Consider the following 16,314-nt stretch of genomic DNA (forward strand, 5'->3'; position numbering starts at 1 on the left):
TTCTCTGGGGATCCCTCAAAGCCTCAAAGGAGCCCCACCCCCTCCCCGGGACTCCCTTTTAGCCAAGGTAAATCACCTCAAAGTTTCCTGTGCATATCTTGGACTAATCTCTCACTGAGAAAAGTAGGCAGAAGGCAAAAATTTGCCCTTTACTACCCCAAACAGAAGCTCCAGTCTGCCCCCCTTTGAGGGGCAGGTCAGCTCAGCATTCTCCAAATCCCGGAAGTCCCTAGACTTGCTAAGTTGATGTAACACCTGCATTGCAATAGCAGCACAAGTACAACTGAGCCCTGACTGGATCACATCAAGCTTTCAGGTGAATTCTTGCTGAAGAATGGAGCCTTCCAGGAGTGTGAGCAGAGTTTTCTAGGAGACTGACAGGGTCTTCTACAGGTTTCTGAATGTTGCCATTTTTAATGCCAGAACTGCATCCATTTATTCTTAAAATTATTTATCCTGTGCAAAAGGGTGTTGTTGAGAGGTGAGAGCATCTATCACAGGGATGAGCCCAGGATGGTACAGCTGGCAGCATTCAGTCCTGCAGTGGTGTTGGCAGAGCATCTGCATTTGCTGCAAGGTTGGTCCCGGGGCCTGTGCTCATGGAAATGAAGCGCCTTTATGTCCAGGGACTGTCTGCAGACCAGGAAAGCCCTCCCCCTAGGGCCTGTGGGGCAGAAGCATCCTTGTCCAAGATGGGTGGCACTCCACCAACGACAGCAGGGGGGGGCGGGGTTCAGCTGGGAGCTGCTGGTGACAGCAAAGGATGCCTGTCTGGCAGTGAGCTATTTCAGGGTACCACCATGGCCTTGTCAATCTCCCTATTCCCTTCATTGAGTCTGCCCTGGAGATTTCAGAAGGCCTGATGCAAAATGGGTCATTGAGGAGCAAATAGGCTTGGTTGAACTCACAAACACACTAAGCTGCCTTTAAGTCCACTGAAGCCAGTATTGTCCACTCAGACTGTTAGTGACTCTCCTGGGTCTCAGACTGAGGCCTTTTGCGTCACTTACTGCTAGATCCTTTAACTGGAAATGGTGAGGATGGAACTGGGATCAAGCAGATGTTCCACCACTGAGCCACAGCCCCTCCCTCTGGTTGCAGACAACAGATCCATGGCCTATAGAGAGAATTCCTGGCATGTCAGTGACCTCTAGAAGCAAACACTGGCTTTGAACTGGTGATGGGAGACTGGAACCTATATAGGACACTGACTGTTCACAGCAGACCCACTGGACACACACAAAAGTTGAGTTTCAAGGTAAAAAATTCATATTCAAAATTTGAAACTGGGGGACAAATATCAGATTTCGCTATTCCCCTGAGTCAAGTGGTTTGGCTCACTTTCTGCAGGCAGCTTCCTGCACCTCACCTGCACTCTGGGCATGTCCCTCCATGGACTGGGCTGTGTGGCAGCAAACCCTTGGTGGGCTTCTGGGCAAAAGGAGTACCTGTTGTGGGCACCATCTGAACAAGGGGCCATGGAATGGAGATACATCTGTTCAGGTCACATTCCTCCCCTGAGGGTGCCAGAAAGCATTCTGCCCTCCCCAGCGAGTATGGGGCTCTCTTGCCTGCTGAGGTGGGAGAAAGGCAGGGGTGCACCTGAACACAGGGGTGATAGGCACTCCCAAAGTTCTGTGGCTTTTACCAGAGAGATTTCAGGAGTTCCTAAAGCATCACCTGGAAGTGCCATCATTTCATGGTTTGGATCCAGTTTCCCTTCTTGCTCATGCCACATAGGTGGGCACGTAAGCCCTGTCCTGCCCAGCTGGTCGGTGGCTTGGGAAGAGGCTGTGACTCAGTGGTAGAGCATCTCTTAGCATGCAGAAAGTTTGAAGTTCAATATTCAGGCATCTCCAGCTAAATGGATCAGGGGACAGGTGATATGAAAGACCTCTACCTGAGACCACTGCCAATCGGAGCAGACAGGACTGACTCTGGTGGTCAGAGTTTCAGTATCAGGTAGCTTTGTGTGTCTCAGGTCTGGCCTGCTGAGGGTGAGGAAAGCCCTTGAGCTGGCCCTGAGCAACCTCCTCCAATTTGGGATTGGATGAGGGGTAGTCAGAGAAGAGAGCTGGTGAATGAATAGTCACATCCTGCAAATTATTTCTGCTTTCCCTTTCTTAGATCTCTCAGTTCTAAATTTACAAGACACAAAATGTGACAGACGTAAATTTTGATGCTAACTCAATTTGTGCAAGTTATTAATATTGCAGAGTTTTGTTTTTCTCTACCCTTAATTCTTGGTGGTGGGCAGAGTACTCACTGCTTTCAACAGTGAGTCACCTTGCTTGGTAACAAGCCCATACCCACTTTACACAGTACTGCTTGCCTGTACTTTCAGCCTGCCCAGTTAAACCATCTAGCAAGCTACTTGTTGAAAAAAACATGCAGCACATTTTGAAGGGTCTGGTTAAGTTCAGTTTAAGTTTCATTGAACCTTCAGAAGTGCAAGTTCAAGATGACTTGAGCGTTGGACATTAAATGTGTGCAGATCTCCTCTCAGACACACACAAGAGACTCGCACATCTCTTTCTGTGTTTGCTGACCAACCTGCTTGCTGATCCAAATAATCCCTCACTACACCACGTCTGCCAGCTTCTGGTCACACACGCTGGCCACCTGGGTGGGATGTCAGCTCTAGTTTCCCAGGAACCACACTGTGATCGTTTCTGCATCTCGCAGGGGAACACCAAGAGCCTGTGGCCACAACAGTACATTTCAGTTTGTCACTTGGAATATTTTATGGGACTTTTTATGAAGCAGTCAGGAAAGACGCCTTTAGGCATGAAACCAAAGCATTTTATTGAGGCTGCACAAACTCCTTGTGCTGCACTCAAGCTGGAATTTGGGCCAGGCTTCTGCTCCTGCACCTATTTTGAGTCCCACCACTCAGCCTGGGAGCTTTTAGCTGTACTTACAGGGCACTTGAAGGCTCAGGGGGAGGCAATCAGAGTAAAGGGCAAAGAAAATCCCTCCCCAACTAAAATGTCTTTGCCATTTTCCACACCAGGTCTGGGAAATACATCCCGGGAAACTACAGCTGTGCCATACCATCTGCAACTCTTTTTAAAAACTCTGCCTGCGTACAGAAGTGGGGATATCCCTCTAGCTGGGATCTGCACCAGGACAGCAGCAGAAGCTCCATTCCCTGCAGGGATGTCGCAGAAGAACCAAGTGAGGTGTGTGGCCCTGGCAGCTGCTTCATTTATATCTCATGATGACCCAAAATGGCTACTCTTCTTCTCTACAGAGAAACCCTGTGAGGCAGGCCAGGCTGAGGGCCTGTGACTGGGCCAAGGAAGGAGCTCCCACAAAGAAGACTGGGGGGAGGGCGGGGTTGGGGAGGGACTGCAGCTCAGCACTTCCAGCTGAAAGGCGGGCCTGCAGGTGATGGGGAAGGGCCCTGCCTGAGGCCTTGGAGAGCTGCTGTTGCTGCCAGTCCCAGGAGACAACACTGACTTGAGTTGGACTCAGCAGGCAGCAATTTCATATGTTGGTCAGAAGGACCACCTGAAGAGCTCCTGCCCTGCCTTAATCACAACAGCTTATAAACTGGCTAGAAGCTGAAAGGGACCATTCTTCTGTTTCAACAAGATAGTTAAATAGGCTTATTGCTGCCTTAAAGGTAAAGATAGTCCCCTGTGCAATCACCAGATGTTTCTGACTCTGGGGTGACATCGCATCATAATAAATGAAAAACATCTGTGTAGCATGATTCCACCACTGCCACCAAACTGTGATGGAAGGGAGCCTTGCAGGGAAACTCCCTCAGTCTGGTGACACTGCATTATTTTTATTAATTAAAATATTTATATCCTGCTCTTGGTTAACACATCGATGCCTCAAGCCAGAGATTCCTACGTTGCAGTTCTTGACCTGCTGCTGCCTTTTTGAAACCATTGGTTTTAGTTGCAAAATTCCTGCTTCTGTAACAAATGAAGCTCATGTAAGCCAGGGCCAACTTGCCCAGTACTGCAAGAATGCAAAGTGTGCAGCCAGGCAGAAGTGCCATTTCCCATTTCAACGGGGAAAGGGGAAGCACAATTCAAAGGCTTGTCCATGGATATAATCTGGACCAGACTTTGCTCCCACAGTCCCACAGGCAAGCACACAGCAGGTCTTAGAGGTCTCACTGGATCTTAAATCGATCCCTCTCCCCAAAGGCTTATTTCCTTGCTGTTGAGCCTGTTCTGCTTCATACTAAATTTGGGGTTGGATGAGGGGAAGCCAGTGATAGTCCAGAACTGAACACAACACAACTGAAAACGAAGGTGCTTGAGCAATGGTGACGGTGAACTCTGGAGTTGGTGACTCCTGCATCCTCCTAGGCATTTGCATTTCAGCAGGGAAATGACAGGGCAGGTCTCTTCTTCATTGTAAGCTTTGCCAAAGACCTTTGAGGCAGCAGCCCTGATGGATGGCGACTCTGAGACAGAACCCTGATGGCTGCCTGCCTGCTGCAATGGAAGATTAATCAGGAAGGGAACCGGGAGGAGGACTCAGAATGCAAATATTGGCACAGATAAAGGGAGTCAGGATGATGAATGGGAGGCCATTAGAGGGAGTTAGCATGGCAAGCAGCTACAGTGCATCACTCCCTAAGAACTGGGGATGATCCATGAAAGGGGGGCCAACCCTAAACGCTGTTTGCTAGCATAAGGGCTAAGCAGAAAGGCAGTCCCCTTTGCAGGCACTGAGTCATTACTGACCCATGAGACGGGGGGGGGGGGGGGGGGGGTCTGTCGTGCAAGGGGCTGCGCTCCATCTGACAGTCTAGGTTGCAGCTTGAGCTGCTGAGAGCTCTGATTTGCTGCACACAAACACAAAAGTCCCCTCTATGGTGCAGAGAGCCTTCAACTGACTTTGGAATGTTGACCAGCTGTGTCTTCTTGGCAAAGGAAGGTCTGTCGGGAAGGATCATCCCCACCCCCAATGTCCAGGCTTGACTACTGCAATGCATTCTCCATGGTGCTGCCTGGGAATTCAGCAATGGATTGGCTTGTTTGCCCCATCATACTGAGATGGCCGGGAGGGGGCAACTGCCTCTTTTAAGATTTTAGACTTTTAGACAATTTAAGGTTTTAGACATTAGACTTTTAAATGTTCTTATTGTCCAAGGATTGTTCTTGCTGCTTTTGACAGGTGCTGAGTGATTATGTGCACCAATTTGTCTTTGGGCTATGGGAGAGCCTAGAGCCAGCTGAGCTGTATAAGGGAGGATGGAGCTCTGCTTCAGCTCCTACCAGGGAGGGGGACTTACTCGGCCAGTTCCTCCAGACTCCGATAGACATCATCAGCATTCTCGGTGGTCTCCTCTGAAGGGAATGGCCTGCAAGGTGGGGGGAGAGAAAAAGAAGATTTGCTAGTAAGGATGGCTGGGGATTTGCCTGGAATGTATATAAGAGAACCCAATCCCAGAAAGCACCTCTAGCCACCCCTGTGGTGAGCAGGTGAGAAAGCTCCAGGGCAAGGCCACGGACTGTGGGCCCCCTCTGTGGCTTTGAATTCAGCCCCACCAAGAATGGCCTAGCTGACCAGAGTCAATGAGAACTTTCACCTTCCAGGTCCTCTTTCCCAGACAGATAACACAACCCATCATTTCAGTCAATCAGTCAATTATTTGCTACTTGAAATCACTTCTGTTTCCAGTAGGGACAAGCAATGCAGAAACCCTGATATGGAGAAAGTGGGGAGCGTCAACTGGGAGCAAAACCCAATTGCATGCAAAAGTGACCTCCCTTTCCCCTCTGCCCCCACCCGCTCTTCAAACTTCCCTGCTTTCTTTGGCCTAGTCCTTGCCCCATCACCTCCAGCAGGAGAAAAGCCAACATTCACTGGCCTCACCAGTGGGGATGGCCCGGCTCCAGAGCACACAGCCCCTCGCCCTCTCTTTGACTGTGGGAGGCCCCTACCCACAGTGTGGCCACACCACTAACTTTCTATACACACCCCACAAGTGAACAGTTGCCAGTGAGTTGGCTCTCTAAAGAAAATGCAGTCAAAAGACAAGGCAGTGAGCATGTCAATTCCTAAGAAAAGAGAGCTCAGAGGACATTTAACTGCCTTCAGAAAATATTTAAGTACCTTTTGAGTTCCGTTCCACAGGACAAGAAAACTCAGAAGAGCACTCAAGTGTGGTACCTTCAGCACTTCTCTAATCATCCCTGTTTCTGCTAGCCCAGGCTTGCAGCTGTATAACACCTAGGTCATGGTGAGTCTTTCAAAAGCATCCCTGTGAGCCTTTGGGAAACATGCAAATGGTGGCCTATGATATACAGCAGGATTGGGCTAGCAGAAAGAGGGCCTGTTAGAGATGTACTGAAGGTATTCTTGAGTGCATTTCTGTGCTCTCTTGCTCTGTGAAGGGAATTTAAAAGGCACTTAAGTAACTGCTCAAGGCAATTAAATGCTCTCTGAGTTGTCTCACCTGGTGGAGGTTTGTGGCTGGATTGTGGGAGTTTATTTGTTGGTTCATGCCTGCCCCAAGATGCCACTATTGATGTCACCACATTTGGTGGGGCATGATGCCCCCCAAAACCACAGCCCCCACCGCCATATCTGGAGAAGTCATTTTCTCCTCCCTGGAGTGCCAGTTCAGCTTCCTCCCACTGTCACATCCTGCCCTTTCGCCCCCACACGCGAGGGGAGAGGATTGCTTTTATACAGTAAGTGTTGCATTCATCCTTCCTATTTCCAACTTAAATCAGAAAGTTTTTTAAAAGTTCTGAAACAGCCTCACAGGCAGAGGGGTCTCACTGAGGTTACAGACACTAGCCAATCAGCAGCATCCACAAACAGCTTGAGCTGCAAACTTGCAAAAGTATTTTCCCTGCAGAGCTTGACCCTGGAGAGGAAAAGGTACATTTGGACTGAACATGTTGAGGGTTCCGTCCTGTAACATGCTAATTCTTCCTCCTCTACAATCTCTTCGACTAGCTGTTTCCTCAGATCATCTTCTAAAGACCTTCAGTGAATTCCCCTTTTGCAGGAAAATGGAAGGAAATGAAATATTCCACTTGAACTCACTAGAGACACAGACTTGATGTGTTTGGCAAAAGGAAAGCAAGTTTTGCCCTGAGATGTGGCACGGGTCAGTAGCTGCGCTTCTTATAAAACAGCCATGGGGTGACCTTGCAGCCTTCACTGGATGCTGCTTTTGATTCTGGTGGTTTGGGCCTCTGCATACAGAGGTTCTAAAGGCAGGCCCTTGTTCACAGGACAGAGCCTCCGTATTCCGTACCCCACTGAACATCGGACCCTGGTGACCGTCACTGGGGGTGGCGACCAGGAAGGGTCAAGGGGAGGTCATGTTGCCAGCCTGAATGCCAGGATTCTCGGATGCTGGCAGGACTGTGCAACTCGGGGCCCACTCTAGTAGCTGCGACTGGTGACTTGGAAGCTCTGTGGCAAGCAGCAAAACAGGCTGGGCCCCTGTTCATGGCTTGTGGCTGCAGCTTGCCTGGTGGACCACAAGCGGTGTGGATCTGGGCTGAGCTAGCTTGTTGCAGTTTCTGCTCTCAGGGAAGGCTGGGTTCATTGCAAAGAGTCCATAGGCTCGATGCTGCCTTACATGGTGTCCATCAAGGTCAATATTGCCTCCTCTGGCTGGCAGCTGCTCTCCAGGGTTTCAACAAAAGCAAACACCACTGTGTATACTAACAATGAAGAATTTATAATTTCAAAAGTCTCTCGTTTTTTCAAAGATACCTAATGTACAGTATAAAAACTTCCACAACACAAATTTCTGTCCAGTTCTTTCAAAAATGTTCCAAATGCTGTTGCAGGGAAATTTCTTATAGCAGCTTTCATTCAGAACATATAATATATACTCAAGGTCCTCCTCATTGTTGGTAAGACTGGTAAACTGTAAGCAGTCTTAGCTTGACATCAATTGATTGATATTGCAGAATGGCTCTGCGAGAAAGCATCTCTGCCAAACGTGATTCCGAAGGTCGACAGGCACGTAAAGGAGAAGACTGGAGCCTTTGGAGCCTTTCCCTTGGGAAATGAGAAGGACCTTGAGTATATATGTTCTGAATGAAAGCTGCTATAAGAAATTTCCCTGCAACAGCATTTGGAACATTTTTGAAAGTTTTTGAAGAATTGGACAGAAATCTGTGTTGTGGAATCCACCCCCTTTAGAAGTTTTTGTACTGTACATTAGGTATCTTTGAAAAAACAAGATACTTTTGAAATTATAAATTCTTTATTGTTTGTATACACAGTGGTGTTTGCTTTTGTCGGTTATATACTGTGTTGTCACTTTGTTTGTTACCCTCCACGGTTTCCGGCAGGATATTTTTCATCACCTACTGCCTGGCCCTTGTAAACAGAGGGCTAAGCCTTTCTGCATGCCAATCAGATGCTCTTCCACTAAGCCACAGCCCCTCCCTCCTGGCCAGGTAGCACTTCAGCAGGTAGAGAGAGCTCATCTGGGCACTGGCCAGGCCAGCTGGACCTCAGTCCTCCTGATGTGCTTGGCAAAGGCAGAGCTGGGCACTGCCCCTCCTCTCCGGAAGCCCCCCCTTTCTGGACAAGACTCCACAGAGCCCCAGGGCTCTCTGGGACTCCATCTGGAAAGCAGAAGGCAAACCTTTCTTCTAGAAGCCCCTCCAGACTTGACAAAACATGCACTAATAATATGGTTGCTGCTTTTAGCCCAGACCCTGACGACAGTCGTTTGAACCAAGGAGAGAGAGCCCCATAATGAGAGAGAAGCACGCTGGGGCTGTGCCATCTCCCACAACCGGATTCTCCTCTGGAGAACTGGCCTTGATTCCCCACTCCTTCTCCACCTGAAGCCAGATGGGCGACCTTTGGCCAGTTGCCCTCACCTACCTCACAGGGTGTCTATTTTGGAAAGAGGAAGGGAAGATTGTACGCTGCACTGAGACTTCAGGTGGTGAAAGGAGGGGTATAACAACCAATTCCTCCTCCTCTTCCTCCCGCCCCCTTGCAAAAGAGCATTTCAGCAAAAGGAAAATGTTGCTGGTCATTTGGCGGCCAGAATCGATGTTCACTGAGTGTGTGTTCCAGAGGCAGCTGGTCACTTGCCAGTTCTGTTGCCTGTCACAAACAATTATGATTCAGTTTGTGATGTGCTGCGATATTGTGCCCACCCCCCCCCAAAAAAAAAACTTGAAGGGGCAGAATAATGGGCTGGGCTGGGCTGTGCAAACTCCAAGATAGCTGACTTGTTGTACAGCTGTGTCCTAAAAAGGAAATGCAAATTCTCTCTCCACCCCAATGGGAATCGGGAACTTTGATCTTCTTTGAGACAGAATGCAGCTCATAAGAATGGAACCACGAAACAAAGGGAAGTCTCCCTTTTCTAGAGGCTTGTAGAAAGGACATGAAGCAACCATCCCCCTGCATGTTAAAGGTACTTTTGGAGAGGGATTGCCACTTGTGGGAACCCCCACAGAGACCACCCCCCCTTGCTGGCCCCCCTCCTCTCAGGCCCACATTCCTCTACTGCCCTCCAGTTGCTCACTTCCGAGCCCCTGGAAAGCCTCCTGCTCTCCTCAGAGGGACCTGAAGGAAGAAGCGCCATCCCTGGAGACCTGCAGATGCCACCCCCTTAAAGCCCTCTTTGGCTCACCTTCTGCTTAAACCTTGTCCCCCACTGAAATAAACCCAAAGCTTTATTCCACCCAGTACTGGAGGCCATCACACCAGGCCCGTAATGACAGTGGGGACCATAGGGCATGGGCCCCTCCGCCCTTAAAAGGTAAAGGTGCAAGCACCGAATCGTTACCCATGGGGTGATGTCACCCTTACTCTATTGTAAACTGGCTGGCTCGACCACTTATGGCTGCCACTGCTTTCTTGCATTTGATGGCACCAGCGCCACTCGTGTTTGCCAGCACCACCACTTTCTTGAGCTTGCCCCTGGCGCACTTTCCCCACCACACAGCAAGCCCCGTCTGGGAGTCCGAGCTGGGAGATGCCGGCTTGGTCCGTGTCCGCCCACAGGCACTTCTTCTTGGCTATCACAGGGAACAGCCCCCGCCACAGCCACTTAGTGATAAGAGCCTCTTTTACTAATATTGGGATATAATTTAGCTGCATTGCAGGAACTCTCTTCAGAGAGCTCAGATCATTTACTGAGATCAGAGTGCAGGAGGGAGCATTTTTGAACACAACAGCTCTTCTGATGTTTTTCCAAAAGGTTCTGCTGCACAGAAGCATTAAAAATGGATGAAGTGGCACAAGCCAATATTTTTGTGCTTTCCTTTCCGCTTGCAAAAATCCCCCAGAAAATAAAATTAACTCAAAAGCCAAGTCGGGGGTGGGGGGACACAAACACCTGAGCACAAACCTTTGAAAAAATGATGATGCAGCTATAAAGCTTGGTTAAGCAAACTGCAGCTGAGAGGACACAGCGACGGAGACTGGAATGAATTCTGACACCCTTCGAAGGCCCCTCAGTAGATTTACTGAACAGGAGGAAAATACCCCCACAGCACATGCTCAGAGGCAACCCCCCCCCCCCCCCACACACACACATTATCATTACGACTCTTCTATACTTTTCCAGACTGAGCCCTGACAACTGTTTCCAGGACTGAACTGTGGCAAACAGATTCCACCCGGGTGCCCTTCCCACCTGGGGAGGAAAAATCTCTTCTGGTTTTATTTATTTGGAACTGGGATTCCATTTGCTGGAGCAGGACGGCAGCTGCCCTGAAGCTCTCTGCTGTGGTCTCATGGTGATCTCAGGCAAGCTGCCTGCTTACAGAGGTCAAGTCCAGCTGCATTTGGAATACTGGATACATCTCAGACAGTCTGAAACAGGGCAGCACAGGGGCCATCGGAAGAAGTTGGCCTTTGCCCACCCCACTGAAGAGTCCCCACCTCTGGACCCCTCACACTCCAGCACTGCACCAAGAACCTCCCTGTTTGGTCAGAGAAAGGTCTCTCAAGTCCAGCATTCTGGGCACAGCAGCACGAGGCCACTCCTTGCGTCTCCTCTGAGCTGACCTCTGCTCAATGGAACCCCCTAATCCTCACTGGGAGCTGACTCAGCCGGTGGTCATCAAAGCCTCCTCTGGCTGTGAACGTCAAATGTTAATCTTAACAGATTTTGAGTCCAGGGGCACCTTTAAGACCAGGCATGAGTGTTCATATGCAGGCAACTTCTTCAGATATGTTGGTCTGAAAGGTGCCCTTGGACTCAAAATCTGCTCTGCTGCTTCACACCAACACAGCTGCCCACCTGGGTCTAAATGTTGGTCATGCATTCATGTCCTCTCTTCTGTGGGTCCTGGATCTAGAGCCAACCGATGTCACCTGGTGCCCTCACTGTTTATCCAGAGGATGGTGTTTACACTCGTGAGCCAAGAAATGGGGCCTTCCTTCCCGCACCTGCTCCCCTCTCCAATCTCAGAGGATGGTGGTTTCAGCATAAACCTTGAGCAAGGTGATGACGGGCTTCCATCCCTAATTAGCCAAGCAAGCTCTGCCCATGCAATTACAACCGCAAGTCCCTTCCCCTTTGTCTGCCTTCCATGAATCTTGGCACACCCTTAACATACAACGTGGACTGGCAAAGGGGTCCGGGGTGGCAGGCACCGGGCAGCCAGTGAGCTCCCATCAGCCTAGATCATTCCAGTTAACTACTTCCCACCCATCCTGTGTTCCAAGTACAAATGAATCCACCAACATGAATGGAATCTGCCAAAGAGTGCTTCTCAATTCAGAACAAAAAGGACAGGTTTCTTACCTGTAACTGATGATCTTCGAGTGGTCATCTGTGCAGTCACACATATGGGTAATCCGCAGGATCTGCCCTGACCTCGGAGAATTTCAAAGCAATCTTTTAACGTAGCTCTGGCGCGCCTCCCTCTCATCCTGGGGAGGAGGCATCGTCTGCGCATGCCTGGACGAGGGGGAGGTGCTTAGCCACTCAGTTTCTTCCCGCCGCCGAACAGGTGGAGATGTCTACGATGAGTGTCCAGCAGCGGGGAAGGCTGGGTGGGTTTGTGTGACTGCACAGATGACCACTCGAAGATCATCAGTTACAGGTAAGAAACCTGTCCATCTTCTTCGTGGTCTCTGTGCAGTCACACATATGGGTGATTAGCAAGCTATTCCCTCGGGAAGGAGGGTGCTGGACCTGTAAGAAGATGTGAGGTTAGGTGAGAAAGATTAACGAGAGTGGTACTCACGGCCAGTCAGTCGAAGATGGAACGCAGTACTGCTTGTCCGAAGGACGAGTTGCGTCGAGCACGAACGTCAAGAGCGTAGTGCGAGGCAAAGGTGGACGGAGAGGACCAAACTGCAGCGGCACAGATGTCCTCTATTGGGATGCCCCTTAGGAATGCTGACGAGGTAGCGACAGCTCTGGTAGAGTGTGCTCGTATGTGCTCCGGGAGTGGCTGCTTCGCCAGTTGGTAGCACAACTTAATGGCGGCCACGAGCCACTTGGAGAGTCTTTGGGCAGATATTCTGTTGCCCATGTTGTGAGTTGCGTATGTGACAAAAAGTCTCGAATCCTTTCGGAATTGTCGAGTCCTGTCTATGTAGAAAGCCAGGGCCCTGCGGGCATCTAGGTTGTGAAGGGCTCTCTGGCCTGTATCCGTAGGGTGCTGAAAGAAAGCTGGTAGAATTGAAGGCTTTCCTAGGTGGAAAGGTGAGACGACCTTAGGTAGAAAGGCAGGGTCGGGGCGGAGAACCACTCTGTCGTTATGGAAGATCGTGTACGGTGGGTCTGCTCTGAGAGCACAGATGTCGCTAGCTCTCTTGCCCGTGGTGAGTGCCGTGAGTAGTGCTGTCTTCCAGGATAGCAGGTGAAGCGGGATAGAGGCCATGGGCTCAAAGGGTGGCTTCATGAGTTGACTTAGCACGAGAGAGAGGCTCCAAGTCGGTAGAATTTGTCAGATTGGGGGATGTAGGCGAATGATGCCCTTGAGGAAGGCCTTGGTGGCATGGTGAGAGAAAACTGTCACACCCTCGATGCGGGGGTGGAAGGCAGAAATGGCTGCCAGGTGGACCTTCAGGGAGGAGTAGGAAAGTCCTGTCTCAGAGAGCGCTAGGGTGTAGGATAGGACCTGAGAGATGCTAGCGCGGTTGGGGTCAAAGTTATGTTGTAAGGCGTAGTGAGTGAAGCGTTTCCACTTGAGTGTATAGGACTTTCTGGTGGATGGCTTCCTGGAATTCACTAGGACGTGGCGGACTTCAGGGGGGAAGTCTAGAAACTGATTCTCCAGGCCGTCAGCTTGAGTGACGCTGGGTTGTGATGCAGGACTTTGCCGTGTTGTTGTGAGAGTAGGTCCTGTGCTTGTGGAAGTGGTAGAAACGTGTTGCTGGACAGGAGCAGCAGGGTGGTAAACCAGGGTTGACGTGGCCACCAGGGAGTTATCAGGATACAGTTGGTGCGGTCCAGCTGTATCTTCTGTAGGACTCTGGTGATGAGTGGAATTGGAGGGAAGAGGTAGTGAAGAGTTCCCTTCCAAGACTGGAGGAATGCATCCCCTCGGGAGAGTTTGGATGGGGGCCCTCTCATGTAGAAATGGGTGCATTGGGCATTTGATGGGGATGCAAACACATCTATTTCCGGGGTACCGAAGATCTTGAAGATCCGACGAATGTACTTGGTGTTGACGGTCCACTCGTGGTTGTTGGTAGAGTGGCGGCTCAGGGCATCTGCCTGTACGTTCTCAATTCCTGGTAGATGGACGGCTGTGAGAAAAATGCCTTGGCTGATGCTCCAGTGCCATAGTGCTAGGGCTCTCTTGCAGAGTCTGGTGGAGGCTGTGCCGCCCTGTCTGTTGATATAGAAGACCGTGGCGATGTTGTCGGAGGTGACCTGCACATGGCTGTTCTGAAGTGACGGTAGGAAGGACTTCAGAGCCTTGTGGACTGCAAGTAGTTCTAGGCAGTTGATGTGGAGGGAGCTTTCGTAGTCCGTCCATTGGCCTTGAACTGTGAGGTGCCCCAAGTGGGCTCCCCATCCCCACTTGGAGGCATCTGTGGTGACGATGACGGAGGGAGGTGCCTGCTTGAATGGCATTCCCGTACGGAGGTGTCTTTCTATCGTCCACCATCTTAAGGACATTATGATGTATGGTGGGAGGGTCAGCAGCGTGGACTGGTGCTGTCTGTGAGGGTGAAAAGTCCTGATGAACCATAGCTGTAGAGGTCGCATGTGAAGTTTTGCGAAGCACAGGACTGCCGTAGTGGCTGCCATTAGGCCCAGCATCCTCTGGTATGTGAGGGCTGGTTGAGAGCGATGAGCAATAATTGCGCTGGCCAGCGACTGGATGCTGCGTACTCTGTCCTGTGGTAAGGAAGCTGTTTGAGAAACCGTAGAGATGTCTGCTCCTATGAATTGGATTGTCTGAGTAGGAGTTAGTTTGGACTTTGATAGGTTGACTTGAAGGCCGAGTGTGGCCAGGAGGGAGAGGGTAGTGGAGACGTCCAGTTGGAGCTGTTCTCTTGAGTGTCAGAACTTGGATGAACTTCAGACGAGTCCAATACTTGTTGCAAGTTAGGATCTTTATTGAAGAACGACAGTACTATAGTAACGAAATAACAGTAATGGCGAGTCTGGGCAGTTGGTTACATTTTATGCCCACAGCAAAGCATAATAAAACAATAATTCACACGGTCTCAAGCGGTTGTCTCTCCTTCCCAGCCTTCGTTATCAGCGAAGGAGGATGCCCCCCTGTTGCGAAGGCCAAACGGCCTGGCTTCAAAGGGCACCTGTGGATGTTAAGCAGAGACTCTTTGCCGCCTGTCCTCCTGCCCTAAATATTTTGCATAGCAGAGGGGCCTGGGTCAATGACCGCTGTCAGGCACTCTAAGTTACAACATGGAGTCAGTTTAGTCAAGCAAAGCATTCAAAGTTACAAGTTCTGACATAGAGTGGGCGATGATCAGCCAGTCGTCTATGTAAGGATAGATTGATATGTTTTGCTGATGTAGTGCTGCTGCCACCACAGCCATGCATTTTGTGAAGACTCTTGGTGCTGTCGATAGGCTGAAGGGGAGGGAGCGGAATTGGAAGTGCTGTTCCCCGATGGCGAACCTGAGGAATCTTCTGTGATGGTGATTGATGGTAATGTGGAAATAGGCATCCTGTAGGTCTATGGATGCCATCCAGGATTGTTCCGGAATGAGTGGCAAGATTGACTGAAGGGTAACCATGCGGAATTTCTTGTAAGTGATATGGAGGTTGAGTTTGCGAAGGTCGAGGATGGGGCGGAGTCCCCCATCCTTTTTTGGTACCAGAAAGTAACGGGAGTAGAATCCGGTACGATGGTACTGCGGTGGCACCGGTTCTATCGCGCCCTTGTCCAGCAAGGATGTGATTTCTGTTTGTAAGGGCGCGGATGGTGGTGTGGTGAGAAATCTGTGATGTTTCGGGGTGGATGTGAATTCTATTATGTATCCCCTTTGTATGATGGCCAGGACCCATGAGTCCGATGTTATGGCCTCCCATGCGGGGAAGAATGGCTGTAGTCGTGTGTGTGGGTGGAGGTTTGGCTGAGGGGGGGGGGGTCTGAACGTCTTGAGGCAGGATGGTCAAAGAGAAGATTTGGAGGTAGCTGGGGCCTTTTTAGATGTTTGAGGTCGTGGCCTGTGCTGAAAAGGCTGTTTCGGTTGTGTAGGCTTGCGTCTCCATGTTTCCTGTTGTCTTGGGGACCTAGAAGTCTTGTAATAGCTTGGTCTCCAGTTCCTCTGCCTGCCGAGGTGGGGTTGGTGTTGTGAGACCCCTAGTCTCTTGGCTCTTTTCCTGCTATCGTCTACGGACGTAAGAATGTCATCCGTAGTCGCGTTGAACAAGCCCAGGCCATCGAAAGGTAGGTCCTCAATTTTGTACTTAATGTCAGGTTGGAGGGATGAGGATCTGAGCCACGCATGTCTGCGTAGGGCTATGGCCAAAGCGAGGGTTCTGGAAGAGCACTGTGCAGCGTGGCGTGCTGTATTGATCTGCTGCTTACTCACTCTGGCTAGTTCTTGAAGAGCATTGGCGGCTGGTTTCTGGGATGCCTCAGGTAAGGAGGGAACCAAGGTATTGAGGTAGTTTGTTAGGTTGTATGCGTAGGCCGAGAAATATGCCATGTAATTATGTATTTTGGTTGTGGCCGTGGTTAGTGAATATATCTTCCTGCCAATAGTGTCGAGCTTCTTGCCTTCCCTCTCTGGCGGTACTGGATGTCTTGTTTGTTTCGACTTCGATGAAGAATGTACAATCATCGAGTTCGGGGGTGGGTGGCTGAATAAGAACTTCGATTCGGGTGCGTGTACTTTGTATAGGGCTTCCATCCTTTTAGAAGTTGGAGGCACTGATGCCGGCTTATCCCA

At 50.2% G+C, this 16,314-nt stretch overlaps 1 protein-coding gene across 1 annotated transcript in view; it reads right to left on the reverse strand.

The window, feature by feature from the left end:
• The window catches only part of VAV2 (vav guanine nucleotide exchange factor 2), a 282,288-nt gene that overhangs the window by 57,496 nt on the left and 208,478 nt on the right, over positions 1-16,314 (reverse strand). The window contains exon 4 of the mRNA XM_060250995.1: positions 5,264-5,332. Within this exon, the coding sequence (XP_060106978.1) occupies positions 5,264-5,332 (69 nt within the window). The remainder of the gene's footprint in view (positions 1-5,263; positions 5,333-16,314) is intronic.

Source organism: Heteronotia binoei, chromosome 12 (assembly GCF_032191835.1).
Source record: "Heteronotia binoei isolate CCM8104 ecotype False Entrance Well chromosome 12, APGP_CSIRO_Hbin_v1, whole genome shotgun sequence".
Classification (NCBI taxonomy): Eukaryota; Metazoa; Chordata; class Lepidosauria; order Squamata; family Gekkonidae; genus Heteronotia; species Heteronotia binoei.